Genomic DNA, 14,492 nt, shown 5'->3' on the forward strand with positions numbered 1-14,492 from the left:
AACACAAATATGATTGTGCTTGAGAACTTATGTCAATAGAAGATAAATAAAACGAGACAACAAGTATATTTATAAAAATAAATTATATTTATTTGTCACATAACACTAGACGCACTATCGAGCGTTTTTTGTGAAAATTCGACCAAATTCCTAGCCGACATTGTCGCCAAAATTATATAACGGGTGTCATTTGAATATCGCGCCTTGACAATGATGACACATACAAAGCGAGAGACACGCATGCGTTACATTATCGACAAACGCACTCGGCACGGTCAGTCGCGGCCGAGCCGCGCCGCGCGAGGAGTTCCGATTTGACGTTTCTCTCCTCGTCGGCTTGCCAACAACTCGTTCGCCTGCAAATCATTACATAGTTGCGATTTTCTCCAATCAATGTGACTTTCGACTTGGTAAAATGGGAAAGTCTACGTGAAATTTCCTCGTCATCGGCCGCCGTCTGACCGTCATCTCGTAGCTGCGTCATCGGAGCGGTTCTCCAAGCGCGCATCGGTCCCTCGAAAGGCACGCTCGTCGCGTACGCCGCTCCTGGTTTGACGGGGCCAAGGACGCTCCGTTAAACACAGCGACGCAGGTGGAAGACGGCACAGACGGCTGTCAAATCGCGAGAGGAACGGGAGGGTCCAGGAAGGAAGTCTGAGACGAGGCTACGTAGTTTAGCCATGGCAAGCCTCGCGAGCAGCTCGTCGTCCGCGGGTCTAACAAGAGCCCCGACGATGCTGGAGCAGCTACTCGAGGAGATCAATTTCCAGAGAACAAAGGAGCTTAGACAGATGCTCAAGGATGGTTTGTATGCGACCGAAGTGGTGCGGCCGGCGTTGTTTGTCTCGTTTAGAGGATGAATAACATGTGTGTGTGTGTGTGTGTGAGTGTGCACGAGTCGTTGAGATAGGGGTGAGAAAGTGCGCAGGGCGATTCGGAGTATACTCCGAGCAAACGAATTATGTAGAGGATGTTTCGCTTTCGATGGAGTTAACTGACCGCCGAAAAAGAGGACCGTATTGCTCGAATTTTGAGGAAATTAAATTATTTTCGATTTTTTTTCTAGAGCCCTTCATTATTTTATTAGGAATTTTATTAAGATTATGAGAATTTTTGATATGTTAAAAAAAAACTTAATACTATTTCTGTCTTTTTTTTTTTGTTATTGTTTTATTTATACATTTAGTTTTTATAGATTTTAACACTTTTGCGGAAACAAGATGGATTCAGATATGATTTTTATGACGATCATTTATATAAATGTACGTGACCATCAAAATTTATCGTATCAATGCATACGAAGTAATATAATATCCGCTTTCAACAATATACGGCAAAAACTTTTCTAATATCGAGAATTCAACGCTACAATGAGTCTTCAATTCTCTGAATGCTTCAATAATGAAACCGTCAATCAATCAATTCGCTTGTTTTCATTAGTGATTTTAATAATTATTTTAATTAAATATTTTATCAGAAGAAATATTTGCAATATGTATACATTATAATAAAATTTATAATTATAAAACCTCATACACATCAGAAATAATGTCATTTGTTCATTTTTATTTTATATTATATAAATATAATAAATAATAATATGTCAATAAATCTTTATTTACTCTCTTTGTCCTTGTGTTTTGCATTATTTTGTTTTTTAATATATTTTTGTATAACACACTTATTATTTATCTTTATTAATTATAAAACATATATACATAATTTTACTTATAATAATTCTTTTAAACTTTGAAACGTATTTATATAGATAAATAAAGTCATTGCAATTTAAACACTATATATATTTAATTATTATTTGTCAAAAAATTAATTAACAATTATTATAAACTTATTTACATGTTTAAGTATTAAAGTTTTAAAAAAATATTAAAGAGATGCTATAAAAATATATCTTAGTAAAACCTCTTTCATCAGTAACCACCGTCATATAAGTATCGATTACTTGATATTTCCCGCCTCATTATATGTGTCTCCCTCTTTCCGATACACCCTTTCGCACGTAACGTCGAATCGATTGAGGGTGAATTCGGTATTAGCCGGCGTTCTTGAAAAATTAACCGCACCTCGCATGCCGAATTTTGATATTTGATCTGCGACTTTAGACATGCAAATTTTTTCGTTTTTACCAGATTCCGGATTCGTCGTATTACAAGGCACAACTTATTGGACGGACTTGTTCGTCCGGCATTTCCTGTTTCAAGCGGAGCACGCTATCGATGGCGACGACTTGCTTTTCTTTGTTCGAAAAAAACATGTGAAAACCTCGTCGAGGTATCTGCCCAAATTCGAGACCGAGGTCGACGTATTTCGTAAGGACAGCAAAAAACTGCCGATCGGCGATCCCGACATCGATTGGGAAGAAACCGTGTACCTGAATCTCGTCGTACATCAGTTCGACTATACGCTCACCTTAGCGATCTGCACGAGAACGAGCCCCAAGGAATTGCAAGTGAGAATCGGCTCAGCGATTGATGATCGCAGAAATATACAAAGTAGTTCAAATAGATTATACTTTTTTTTCAACTTTTTAATTAATTTTTTTTTTTTTTTTCAAGAATTTGATATAATGTATTTTTTATAATTTTTAAAACTTTTCTAAATCTTCATTTCATATATTTGTTATACTACCAATAACTAGAATCCTGTATTGACGTAACACAATTTTTTTTTTAGGTACTACGAAGGCATTCTCAAAAAGTGTACGCCAGTCCAAGTCGACGGCGTATGGACGCCAAAGGCGATCTCGAAGAGATGACATACCCACACATATGCTTTATGGTAGACAATTTTGACGAAGTTTTCTGTGATATTTTAGTTAGGGACGGGGAAATGGTATGCGTGGAGTTAGTCGCTTCCGATCGAGAGGGTGCCATCCAAGGTGTCATCTTTCTCGGTTCCATCAGATACGACGCTTTAAAAAAAGTTTACGACGCAAGGGTGAGTCGCTGATGATGTCACAAATGCGTTATCATATTTTGCATAGCATACTGATTGTTTTTATTTTTAGTCGAGTCTGAGCACTAAAATGGCACAGCGAATGACATTCGGCCTCTTCTCCGGCGCGGCCTCGCAAAGAATAGAATTCGTGCGAATGAAGGGACCACGTGGTACGAGAATTTTAATGTTTTTTTTTTTTAATTCATATTATTTTTTTATTACTTATATTATTTCAACAAGTAACTTCTGTTTTCTTTCTGTTTCAAATAATCTATTCAACTTGCTAGTCATTAATTATTACTTTACTTAATTGTTTTTGTTTTATTTTTAAAACTTATGCGTTATCTTGTTTTTCTTCTTTTTATTATAATTCTTGTTGATTATGCTACTTATGTATTATCTTGTTTTCGTTCTTTTTTTATTATAATTTGTTATTGAAAATTAAAATTTTTATATAGTAAGTCTTGTTATTAGAAAAATATAGAAATTAAAGAAAAATAATATGAATAAATAAACGTATGAGTGCGAAGGTGTATTTACCTTTACACACTTTTATTAATCAACATAGTGTAAGCGCGAAAGATGGAAAGTAGAATTTCGATATATTAGTATAACAAGATGTAAATATAATAGAAAATTGTAATAGAAAACACAATAAAATGCATTTTAATTTATGTATAAATATCGTGCTTAGGCAAGGGGCATGCGGAGATGGCCGTTACGAAACCGAAGGGTTCCGGCGCAGAGACGCCGACGTCGGAGCCGGGTTACTGCGCGACCGATTTATGGGACGCTGATTGGGACGATGCCGAGGATCTCTTCATGTATCGCCATCAACGAAGACTCTCCGATCCCAGTGCGAATCTCAACAACTTTGTGCGCGGCGGCTGGAGAACGAAACCGGACACGGTGGCCACGAAGGCGAGATCGGAGAACGAGGGTCTCGATTCCATGGCGAATGGTCTCAGCGAAATCGAAGCCGGTGACGTTCGAGACGGTAATTATCCGAGACGCGACATACACAAAGTCCAAAAAACAGATCTTCTCTTCTCCCGCTATACTTACTAGATTTTTAATTTTACACTCTTAGTCTGCGGCATTCATATCCCTGCGGCATTTAGCAGTTTAATTTTAGATTCTTTTTTAATGGTGAACAATATGTTTTTTATATGAACTGATTGTAAATTTGAGACATGCATTTATGACGTAATACAGCGGGATATGGACGCGGGATTTAGCATCTTTCTCTTCTCAATGTATTTCGTTCGTATTCACTTTCGATCTGTGCATGCGCCTGCGTTGTATCTGTGTGATGCACAATTGTCTTGATGTTATCGGGCTATATATAGACGCCTCTCGACAATATCTTTCTTCTTAATGCTGGCAACTTTGTATAGATTTGAGCCTGATCGATTTAATCACTTTTCGAAGATGTAAATCGTAATTGCATTAGCGCGATAGAAAAAAAAAGGAACGCATGCATACGTTAAAAAGAGTTCACGTCCCACATTCACGTCCTCTATATTTATTTTCTCGTTTAAAATGTATGCACAATTCAGTGCGCCATATAATAACGAGATTCTTTTTGTTATTCGAATATACACAATATCAATTTATACTAGAATACTTAGTACGGCGACAAATTTTTCTGAACGTCTCTCTAGATTAATCGACGTTCGGAAATCGCAATTTTTTTAAAATATTAGTATAGCACAGTGTTTTATAAAACTAAACGACGTGTAAAAAATAGAAATACACCGAGAAAAGAACAGATTCTCTCTATCTTTATTATTAACACCTCTAATCACTACTTACCACCACTACCACTACCAGCACACACTAATCTTCAGTTTGATCAATCGAAGTCGCGTGTATTGAGAAAGATGACAGAGAAAACTAACGAACGAAAGAGTTTCTTGTTATCTCTAATAATTGACACGTGCCATGCCGGCTCTTTCCTTTGTAGCCGATGTACAGGATAGCAGCTGGGGCGGCCGGGACTCACCGGGAAATCGCAGGAGTCCCTGCGCCCCTCGCCGACGAAGATCGTCTCGTCGGCCGCCGATCCGGCAACAACAACATCCCGTCCACAACAAGCAACGACAACATAACGCTCGGGAACGATCCGGGAATGAGAACTCGCCAATTCGCAAGGAGGCGATCTATCGCGAGACACACGGTGAGTGTGCTCGTTCGCGCTAAAAACGATCGGTCCCTCCTGCCTCTGCTCTGACCGACGCTCTCGCTTCTCTTGTGTGACTTAGTAATCTAACTCTGTAGCTCCTTTTTAAAATGCCATCGTGTTCCATGTTCTTGAAATAAGTTTCGACAAAAATATTCCAGCGAAACGTCAATCAAATTTAATTTAATTTCAATTTATTTAATTTCTTTTTTGTGTCCGAGGCGTGAAATATAAAGCTAAAACAGCTGCTTCTTATTTGAATACAATTTTCAAGTACGCCGTAAAGTAAAGTCGATTTTGTAAACAAATACGTCTAAATAAATACGAAGAAAAAAAGCTCGAGAAGAGACGGGGAGCACGACCGTTTTTAGCGACACGAGTACAATCGCCGTCTAAATGACGACGTGGTTCTCGCGACAGGTTTCCATCACAATCATCAGCACAACAATCATCAGCAAAACCACCAACACCAACACATAGAAGTGGGCAGCGAGATCTTAGTGCCGGCCGGCCGGTGCCTGACGGACGACAACGTCCGGCAAAAGCTAGACTCGGGCGCGATATTGGTGCACGGCAAGGAGGAACTGCCGCTGGGTTACGACGTGGGGACGGATGACAATAACCGGAAACGACGGCCGTGCAGCGCCGGCCACCTGTTCAATCATCACAACGGTCTCGAGAACGACGACGAGGAGCATCGGCGGCTGAGCGATGACGAACTCCTGCGGGTGAGACGAATCGACGGACGACGTCGTCTGCGAAGCGCCGGTTCCGATCACGAGGACTACGCCAATGGACAGAACAACAGGAACAAGAACGACGAGATCAGGGACAAAAACGCAAACGCCCATCAGGACGCGACGCGCGCCAACAACGACGTCGCGTTCGCGCGTCGCCAGAGCGCCACCCTACCCCGAAGACGACGTCGAAGGGCGCTTTCGGGTAGCTTCGTGGGTAACCCCCTGCCTCCGCATCGCGTCACACCCGACGGCACCGCGATCTACTACTGGTGCGAGCTCCCGCGCCGTCCCGGCTCACAGGGTAAATTCCTTCCTATCTCCTACCCTTCACCCCCTTTCTAAAAAAAATAGCCCTTTGTCTTCCATTCCCGACAAAAGCAATCCAGAGATTATCATCTTCATTGTACTAATCCGTTATTTGTGTAAACGTGTCCAAAGCATGACTGCGATTAATGACTGTGTTTATGGGATGGTGAAATGACAATGGCTGTGAGTTATGTTAAGCGCATGAGGATGCGATGGAAAGTGGTAGTGGTGGTGGTTTTTCGAAGAGAAAGGATAACGACCGAAGGTACTTGTTTAGAAAAAGTAACTTTTGGTCAATTGTTGTCGTAATTCGATTCTCGATCACGGATATTTCACCACCGTTAATAAGCATAGTCATCGAAAGTAGGTAGATAATTAATCTAGTTCGCTTTATATAAACACTTGTGTCAATTCTACCTTTTAATAATACAACAAAAGAATTTCGAGAGAATGGAATACATTAAACATCATTGAATCTTCTTGTAAAGTAAATATAAAACAATTGTGTATATTGATTTTTCTTTTCTATACTCTCAGCATATCTGCGAATTTATTTCTATGTGTAATCTTGCATAATGCAATACTTTGCACATTGTGCGTGAATGAAGTTTATCATTACATATTATTCTTTGGAGTATAAAAACGAAAATTAAAGGCTTTCTTTGTACTCGTCACTCTGTTTGCACTTGCACACGCATCTACACAAACACACACATAGACAATTTATGTATCATGTCGCATTTGAACTTGTTCATTCATTCCACTATAGCTCGTAACATTTTCATAAAGATGTGACATTTAACACCTTATGCTTGTACCTTACTCTGTGTTTCATCGCTCGATTAAATGTCCGTCCCGTGCAAATGACTTCATAATCATTACAGGATATCAAAAATGTAACGTTCGATAAAGTATAATGATTAATAACGCTTTTTTTCTTTCAGAATTGGACGACGGAGCGTATAATCCGCTCTGGACGATGCGAGGGTTTACTCAAACTTTTCATTTCTGGAAAGAGACGAAAAGAGCGCAGTCCGTACCTCTGAATGCTTTTTTGACATATATTACATTACCATGGTGGAGCATAGCCAAAGGTAAAAAACGAATTATATCAACACATCCTTGTTATTTCACATTCAGAATGTCCAACAATTTAACGATCAAAGTCAAATTATATCAATTTTTGTATAATACCTTTTTTTCTGTGTATTTTCATTCATAAATATTTATTATAAAATATATTGCAACGATTTGGCCGTTAAATTTTTGGAAATACTCTTAATATACAAATATTTGGATTGTCCGATTCAATCGCGATAATTTTTATTGCAGATATTTTGGATCACCGGGAAGGACCTATCTTAACGTTCTAGCCAACAATATAACATATATTTTTTGTCTAATTTCAAAACTTTCCTTTTTTTACTTTGTACGTATGTCGTTGTAAGATTGTGGCCCAAGAAATAATATATGATGGATATAGTTTAAGTAATAAATGAGAAATATATTATTTACACACAATTGTGCAAAGATCATACTACATGTTTTCATGATTGTTTACGGATATAAAAAAAAAACAAAAATGTATTAATTATTAAAAACAGGCTACAGGTTTTTTCAGATATAAAAAATGGAATTTTAGGCTTCCTTCTTCGCAATCTTTGAGGATCAAGGTTGATGATCAAAATTGACAATTTAAGCGTGAATTTTAAGCTAGATGTGTATGTGTTTTATCAAATATTATCCTGCTCACGAAATATAATCGATGCGAAATATTCGCAATATTTCGCACAGCAGCTCCTTTCCTCTTGATTGAATGTTTTGCGGCCAAGTTAAAAACCGCACATCCTTCGGCCGCTATAAATAAAGGAGGAAAAAGGTTTGTCTGCTCATACTATATCTAACGACGCGTCGTGTCAATACGAGCGATTCTAGTTTATTGTGCCCCGTGTATCAAAAACAAATCATGAAATTGCTCGCGGTAATTTGTGCTTTAACAATCATTTGGATTTACATCACCGAAGCCATGTGGTATCAAAACGATGATCTACGTGCTCACGATGGAGAAGTGATAGGTATTAATCGGGAGTTTCTCTCACAGATAAATAAACCAAAATTTATTTTTATAAAACTTTATTAAACAGATAAGACAGCGACTTTATTTTATTTACAATTATCTCTCAAGTGATCAGTATAATTTAACTTAGGAACAAATCTTGCGAAAATTTCTTAACAGGATGCGCAGGAAGACGCATGCAGCTGAATTACCAGATGAAAGAGGTGACATGTATACCAAGACGTACTTTGGTGAAATTAATACCGCAACCAGGCTACATCTTCTATCCGAATTACGCTCCCGTAAAGAGATGCAGTGGGTTTTGTCCCCACAACAAATTATGTATGCCGGTTCGAACAGATGTCAAAAGGATCGTCGTAAGAATGGACGGCTATAACTCAAGCGAATGTTATCACGTATTAGTCGAGGAGCACGTCAAGTGCAAGTAAGTTCGCCTTTTATGTCGCCAGAATTAATACATTTTTCACATTTTTTTGTCTGTTGTTAAGAAATGTAATATATTTCAGATGTCAATGCAGCGTAAAGCAGAATCATTGCAACGCTCGCCAAATATATTCGGAGAATAATTGCGCGTGCGAATGTAGGAACAGGAGGAAATGCAACGAGGAACGCCAAATGGTTTGGAACGAAAACTTGTGCAAATGCGTTTGCAACAAAGAAGAAATCTGTTCGAGCGGACTCGAATGGGTTCCTTCTCTTTGCAGGTAAACAAAACGCAAATTTGAAGTATTTCTCTCTTTATTTTATCTTTTCCGTATAGCAATTATCTACATCATATGCAAAGAACAAAATATTTGCTATTGAAAAATTTATAATAATGTAAATAATTTTTTAATTAGTATTAAAATAACATACATTAAACTTTTCAGGTGCGCCAAGATTATGGATTTTGTACCATCAATGTCAGGAAATGATAAGAAAACGATAATTCAGAGGAATTAAAATCTATCTTAAAATTTTAAAGTATTATAATTATTCAATTTGACGTGACTTCAAAAACGAGCAATAATAGCAGAGAAACTTTCTTATATTTTATACTTCAATTTATTCGTCTATTAAATCATACATTTCTTTGCTAAATGCACTAGGATCGTGCGCTGTTGTAAAATAACATTAAAAAAATTGAGCAATAACATAAAATAAATTCATGCAATTGTTATAAATAAAATAACGCTCCTAATTTAATATTGAGGAGTTACTCTACAATCTGAGACTATAATCTGAAATATACGTTTTTTTTTTATTATCGATGTCTATATAAAAAGTAAAAAAAGATTGTATCTTCATAATTTTATAGATTTTTTATAACCTAATAATATTTCTTAAATAAAGAAAGATCTAAACTATAACGTAGGCAGTATTTTCAAATGTATATAAAATCTTTATAAGGATTATTATTCATCACTTAGCGGGAAGAAACATAAAATTAATTTATCATTATTTCAATCAAGCTGCAGCGCTCATCATAACGTTATTAATATAATCTCCGAAATTATTCCAAGTATGATCCCACAGACTCGGATCGGCTTTACTATCCCATGGAAGATTTCCGGGTAAAATCGCGGTGTTGTTGATCTTCTTCAGCTCTTCCTGTAGCTTTCTGACGATCGTGGGGAATCTTTGACGACACGCAAAACAAAATGTAATTAAAGGCGAGCATATTTTTGCAGATTGAAATAAAATAAAATTTTATAATTAGCATAAAATTTTAATAAAGTAATATTTCACTCACTGTTTCACAAGATTATTATCCTCGCAAGGATCCTGGTAGACGTTGAAGAGACACGGCTCTTCTAACGGTTTGCAGATCGGTAGACTGTCATTTTTTGGCGGGCACTTAATCATCGCGTTTTCGCGCAGGAACCAGATAATTTCCGTGGTAACACTCAACCCCACACTCGTGACAGCGCGTCCCGCTGTGCTGCTAATCACACCATCTGCATCGTAAATCCATTCCCTGCCGGATGGACCGTACCATCCATCCCATGCTCCATTATAAGTGGATCCTATGAGAAATCAAACTGAATCGAACGTTTGACGATATTTTATTACATTCTAAAACAAATTTAAGGGAGAAAAAAAAATTCAAAAAAAAAAAAATGTTTTTTATGGTATTTTAAAATTAGAATCATAGAATTCATTTCAATCATAGATTTCTTTATTCTTGAAATTACACTTACCTTGAATAAGTTTCCAGTCACCGACCGTAATAGCGGATACGCCATAAATATCGTCGATATTGTGAAGAATATTTGCTCGCGGCGACTCGGTATCCTCGCTAAGCGCATTCCACAAATTCATACCGTCGATCGAAGTTAAATTTGATATATCGCCACCGGCAGCTGTTATTAGTGTCGGCAGCCAATCAGTAATATGCATCATCTGTCTGCTCACTCGGCCAGGGCGCACTAATTTGGGTGACCATATTAATCCTGCACCTCTGACGCCACCTGATTTGATCGTAAGTTAAAAAAAAAATTATTTATTTATGAGTGTTCAATTAAAAATTTATTAAACTTTTTTCGATTATGTCTCTTCTTTCACAATATGCTGGTTTAATTAATAAGCTAATAAAGTGCTAATTCGCCATAAAATAACATGTTATAAAATAAAATAATTTTATTACAATTTTTTAATTTCACGAATAGTTATTAATAGTTTATGTTCTGAAAATTGCGAGTACTAATTAAATTATTTAATTATAATAAATGATTTAATTTTTTGTAGCAATACAATAAAGGATTTAATTTTTGTAGCAATAATTTGTTAAAATACATAGTAAAGATATTTTTTTATTTACATAAGCCAATAAATACTTTGGCTCGTCAATCAAAAAATCTTAATCGCGTTAAAAAATATTTATTATTTTCTCACACATCTTTATACGTAATAATATCGTACTCGAATAAAGTTACCTTCCCAAAGAGTATTTTTGACGCCTCTCAACGGCCAATTAGATGCTGCGTTTAAATTAAATCCAGCGGCAGGCCCACCGTTGTCTGACGAAAAGACGATTATACTATCTCGTAACATGTCGTTCTTATGTAGAGCCTCAACCACTTGGCCCACCGATTGATCCAGTTTACTCAGCATAGCTGTATCAGAATTTCGAAGTTTTTAGACTGACTGTCTTCTCATTATTAATTTCTAATTTCTCTGTTTATTTCTTAAGAATCGAAATTTCAATTAATTCTCTCAATTCAGTCAATAATATTTATATATTTCCATTTTAATTTTTCTTTAACCGCTCACACACACTTGTCAAATTTTACCTGCAAAACGTCTTCGATTATAATCGAAGATATTGTTGAACTTAGCGACTTCTTCGTCCGGCGCTGGAAGCGGATTATACGGGTTTCCGGAGTGCACGGCCGCATGAGCAAGATATAAGAACATCGGTCGACTAGAATTGTGATTGTCAATCAGTCTCACCGCCTCCTTCGTAAAAATATCCGTGGAATATTCACCGTGAAGATCCCATGCCGCTTCCATACCCCGCCTCATATCCAAACCCCAATAAGGCTGCACAAAATTTTCAGATCATGTCATTTTCATTCTCTATAACAAATATAACGCAACCTTTTATTTACGTAGCAGTTATAAAATAATTTTTTGTATAATACTTTTAATATAATATATTTTCGTGAAAAAAAATTATTGCAAAATAGAACATATTAATTTAAATGTTTCAAGTTTAAAAAATTTTATTTATTCCAAAATTAGAAAAGGAAATATTTTTACATTTTTTTTCTACATTTTTGTATTTAATTTATTTATTGTTTTTCTGTTTAATATTCTCATATTACACACACACACACACACACACACACACACACACACACACACACACACACACACACACACACACACAGAGTAAATTAGCATTTCATATTGAGAGAATAAAAGTCAAAATTATCAAATCATCTTAACGCATTAAATCAAGTTATATTTGTTTGTGTGCTCGCTCACATTTTCAACAGCTGTATGATCGTAATAATCGTGATGGCCTGTCCAATATCCAGTATGGGTGTCGAATCCTCTATAAGTCGGAGTGTATTCCCTTTTGTAAAATCCTAAGTGCCATTTGCCGACAATATGCGTACTGTAGCCAAGCTCTCGCAAATATTCCGGTAGAATCTTCTCGTGAAGTGGCAATCCCCTAGGCTCCGCGCCTTTAAGTACCTGAATTATTCATGAAATCCGAATGTCGTTGACTTTAGTAAGGATTTACTATTTTTCGAAAAATTAGCGCTTTATCGTTATCTTATTAATTAAATTATATAAAGGCATTTAATCTCACGTTTTAAAAATTTATAAAATTTTATTATAAAATTTACTGTTAAAAAGAATATCCCCGATGTATCTTAATACGAGTCAAAAAATTGCGAGAAAAAAAACATTATTCATATAATGGTATTAATTGTGTAATAGTAGAAGAGGGATACGTTAAAATTTTTCATGATGCGATCTTGTGTTTTCTTTGTATACGTATATATAGTATATGCCAATAAATTGACACTATGTCTCTCTCTTTCTCTGTATCACTAGATATGATAATTTCCAATTGAACTATCCAGGTCAACGCGGCAGAAGTGCAAGGGAACATAATATCCCTTTTATCCTACACTGCAAGCAGAACAACAACAACATTTCCGCCAACTGATAGCTCTCAATTGCATTTATTCGTTGACAGGTATAAGAGCAGCTAGAAGAAACTAATAAATCAGTCAATTGTGACAATTTTGATAAGTGATATTTAAAGAGAAGACAAATTTTTTAAACGATTAAATTTGGTCATGTAACGCGTTAAATAATTTTATTTCAGAATTGTCTGTTATTTATGCGCGGACAAATGTCCGCGTTTTTTCTTCGTTTTTTATCACACTCTCTTAGTAAAAAGAGAACGATTAAAATAAGATGCGCCAGCACTTACGCCATGCTGCATTCCAGTGTGAATGGGATATTTGCCGGTCATAAGAGCACTTCTAGACGGTGTGCAAATTGGTGTGACATAATATCTATCGAGCAGCAACCCGGAATATGCCAGAGCATCGATATTCGGCGTTGGAATCTGACCGGAACCATGAAAACCGACATCATTCCATCCCTAATAAAAATAAGAATTAATCTAAATGCAACCTTTTTTTTATCTTTCTTCTCTCCCTCTCCCATCCTTCTCTCTCTCTCTCTCTCTCTCTTTCTCTCATTCTTCTTTTGACTGAATCTTCAATTCTTTTTGATTTAACGTTTCACCTAACGTTTTCTATTTATATCTTATCTTTTGTGACGTGATTTTATGATAACTTATCGAAAATTTTTTCCACGGTGTATTATTTTTTTATAATTTATTTACTTTATACATTTGATGCATTGATTGAGATTGATAAAAATTTGAAGAACGCTTAATGTGTATCTAAAGATTAACAAATTTTGTATATAAAAAAATTTGCCTTGACAAGTTTTTATATTTTGACAGAAGTGCAAAACATTATAAAATGAAATATTTCATTGCATCTTTAAAGTCACACTGTACAATTAAATAGATACACACTTGATTATTTGATTTTATTTTTTTATTATTTTTACCAGATTTTTTATTCAGCCTATGTCTAGACTGCTATTTTTTTATCTGTTGCTATTGTAAAATAGCAACGCATGAAAAAAATGTTTTGAACAAAAGTTGTCTTATCGCAAAGTATTCGTGTCTTATCTTTCCTTATTGTTAGCATTTTCACTCGATATTTTTTCTTTCTTTCAAACTCTTTCGGTCGAATAGAACTTATTGCAAATCTCGAAGGAGACAACTTGCCAAATCATCCGCCAGGATAAAAATAATATGCGGCTGTCTCGTCGAAGATGCGCGTGTCGTAATGAATAGTAGGATTAAGGACGATGTCCACTGTCCGATTCCCGATGGATGACGCATTGTAACCCTCGCTCTTCTTGGACCAGCGCGTCCCCTAAAACCGGTTTCCGGTTTTCCCTCCACAAGAGAATACGGAACGGATTCAATTTAGTTGTGTACGCGACGGTTAGTTGCACGAAACTGATCTCTCTCTTCCGAGACGTCTTTCTCCGAGATGATGCGGAATTTGTGGAATGAGAGGGACGCTCCTCCCACTTCGAGTCAATCATCTTTGTTCATCTTGAGTTTGTCACGACGTCGACGGTCTCCTTATCCGTGATCATTAATTCATTCAAGCGTCCGCTAAGTGGTTGCATTTACGTG

The 14,492-nt window shown here is 36.4% G+C and overlaps 3 protein-coding genes across 5 annotated transcripts; 2 read left to right on the forward strand and 1 right to left on the reverse strand.

Moving 5' to 3' along the window:
• Positions 1-243: 243 nt before the first annotated feature.
• On the forward strand, positions 244-7,707 carry LOC126851031 (uncharacterized protein KIAA0930 homolog). 2 transcript variants are annotated; one of them, XM_050594584.1, is made up of 9 exons: positions 244-804; positions 2,151-2,470; positions 2,695-2,958; positions 3,029-3,128; positions 3,653-3,955; positions 4,925-5,137; positions 5,561-6,181; positions 7,131-7,280; positions 7,519-7,707. In XM_050594584.1, the coding sequence occupies exons 1-9, from the start codon at positions 681-683 to the stop codon at positions 7,557-7,559; spliced, it is 2,136 nt and encodes a 711-aa protein (XP_050450541.1). In that variant the 5' UTR covers positions 244-680; the 3' UTR covers positions 7,560-7,707. The 2 variants fall into 2 exon arrangements, with proteins under 2 accessions (XP_050450541.1, XP_050450542.1); XM_050594585.1 differs by lacking the exons at positions 4,925-5,137; positions 5,561-6,181 and having other exon boundaries at positions 256-804.
• Positions 7,708-7,845: 138 nt separating this feature from the next.
• Positions 7,846-9,552, forward strand: LOC126851074 (balbiani ring protein 3-like). 2 transcript variants are annotated; one of them, XM_050594671.1, is made up of 4 exons: positions 7,846-8,261; positions 8,423-8,687; positions 8,770-8,967; positions 9,133-9,552. In XM_050594671.1, exons 1-4 carry the CDS (start codon positions 8,153-8,155, stop codon positions 9,203-9,205), a joined length of 645 nt encoding a protein of 214 aa, XP_050450628.1. In that variant the 5' UTR covers positions 7,846-8,152; the 3' UTR covers positions 9,206-9,552. The 2 variants fall into 2 exon arrangements, with proteins under 2 accessions (XP_050450628.1, XP_050450629.1); XM_050594672.1 differs by having other exon boundaries at positions 7,846-8,065.
• Positions 9,285-14,313, reverse strand: LOC126851039 (arylsulfatase B). The gene is made up of 8 exons (XM_050594598.1): positions 14,073-14,313; positions 13,197-13,370; positions 12,233-12,445; positions 11,536-11,785; positions 11,179-11,358; positions 10,444-10,713; positions 9,996-10,269; positions 9,285-9,881 (listed from the first exon to the last, which is right to left on the reverse strand). The coding sequence occupies exons 1-8, from the start codon at positions 14,187-14,189 to the stop codon at positions 9,710-9,712; spliced, it is 1,650 nt and encodes a 549-aa protein (XP_050450555.1). The 5' UTR covers positions 14,190-14,313; the 3' UTR covers positions 9,285-9,709.
• Positions 14,314-14,492: the final 179 nt, after the last annotated feature.

The sequence above is a fragment of the Cataglyphis hispanica genome, chromosome 7 (assembly GCF_021464435.1).
Source record: "Cataglyphis hispanica isolate Lineage 1 chromosome 7, ULB_Chis1_1.0, whole genome shotgun sequence".
Taxonomy (NCBI): domain Eukaryota; kingdom Metazoa; phylum Arthropoda; class Insecta; order Hymenoptera; family Formicidae; genus Cataglyphis; species Cataglyphis hispanica.

Coding starts and splice junctions, on each gene's coding strand:
- LOC126851031 (XM_050594584.1), top strand. CDS start 681: ATGGCAAGCCTCGCGAGCAGCTCGTCGTCCGCGGGTCTAACAAGAGCC. Junction 5,138..5,560: donor GATCTATCGCGAGACACACG/GTGAGTGTGCTC, acceptor TTCTCGCGACAG/GTTTCCATCACAATCATCAG. Junction 7,281..7,518: donor ATGGTGGAGCATAGCCAAAG/GTAAAAAACGAA, acceptor TTTTTATTGCAG/ATATTTTGGATCACCGGGAA.
- LOC126851074 (XM_050594671.1), top strand. CDS start 8,153: ATGAAATTGCTCGCGGTAATTTGTGCTTTAACAATCATTTGGATTTAC. Junction 8,262..8,422: donor TCACGATGGAGAAGTGATAG/GTATTAATCGGG, acceptor ATTTCTTAACAG/GATGCGCAGGAAGACGCATG. Junction 8,688..8,769: donor GAGGAGCACGTCAAGTGCAA/GTAAGTTCGCCT, acceptor AATATATTTCAG/ATGTCAATGCAGCGTAAAGC.
- LOC126851039 (XM_050594598.1), bottom strand. CDS start 14,189: ATGCGTCATCCATCGGGAATCGGACAGTGGACATCGTCCTTAATCCTA. Junction 11,786..12,232: donor ATCATACAGCTGTTGAAAAT/GTGAGCGAGCAC, acceptor AATTTTGTGCAG/CCTTATTGGGGTTTGGATAT. Junction 10,270..10,443: donor TGACTGGAAACTTATTCAAG/GTAAGTGTAATT, acceptor GATTTCTCATAG/GATCCACTTATAATGGAGCA.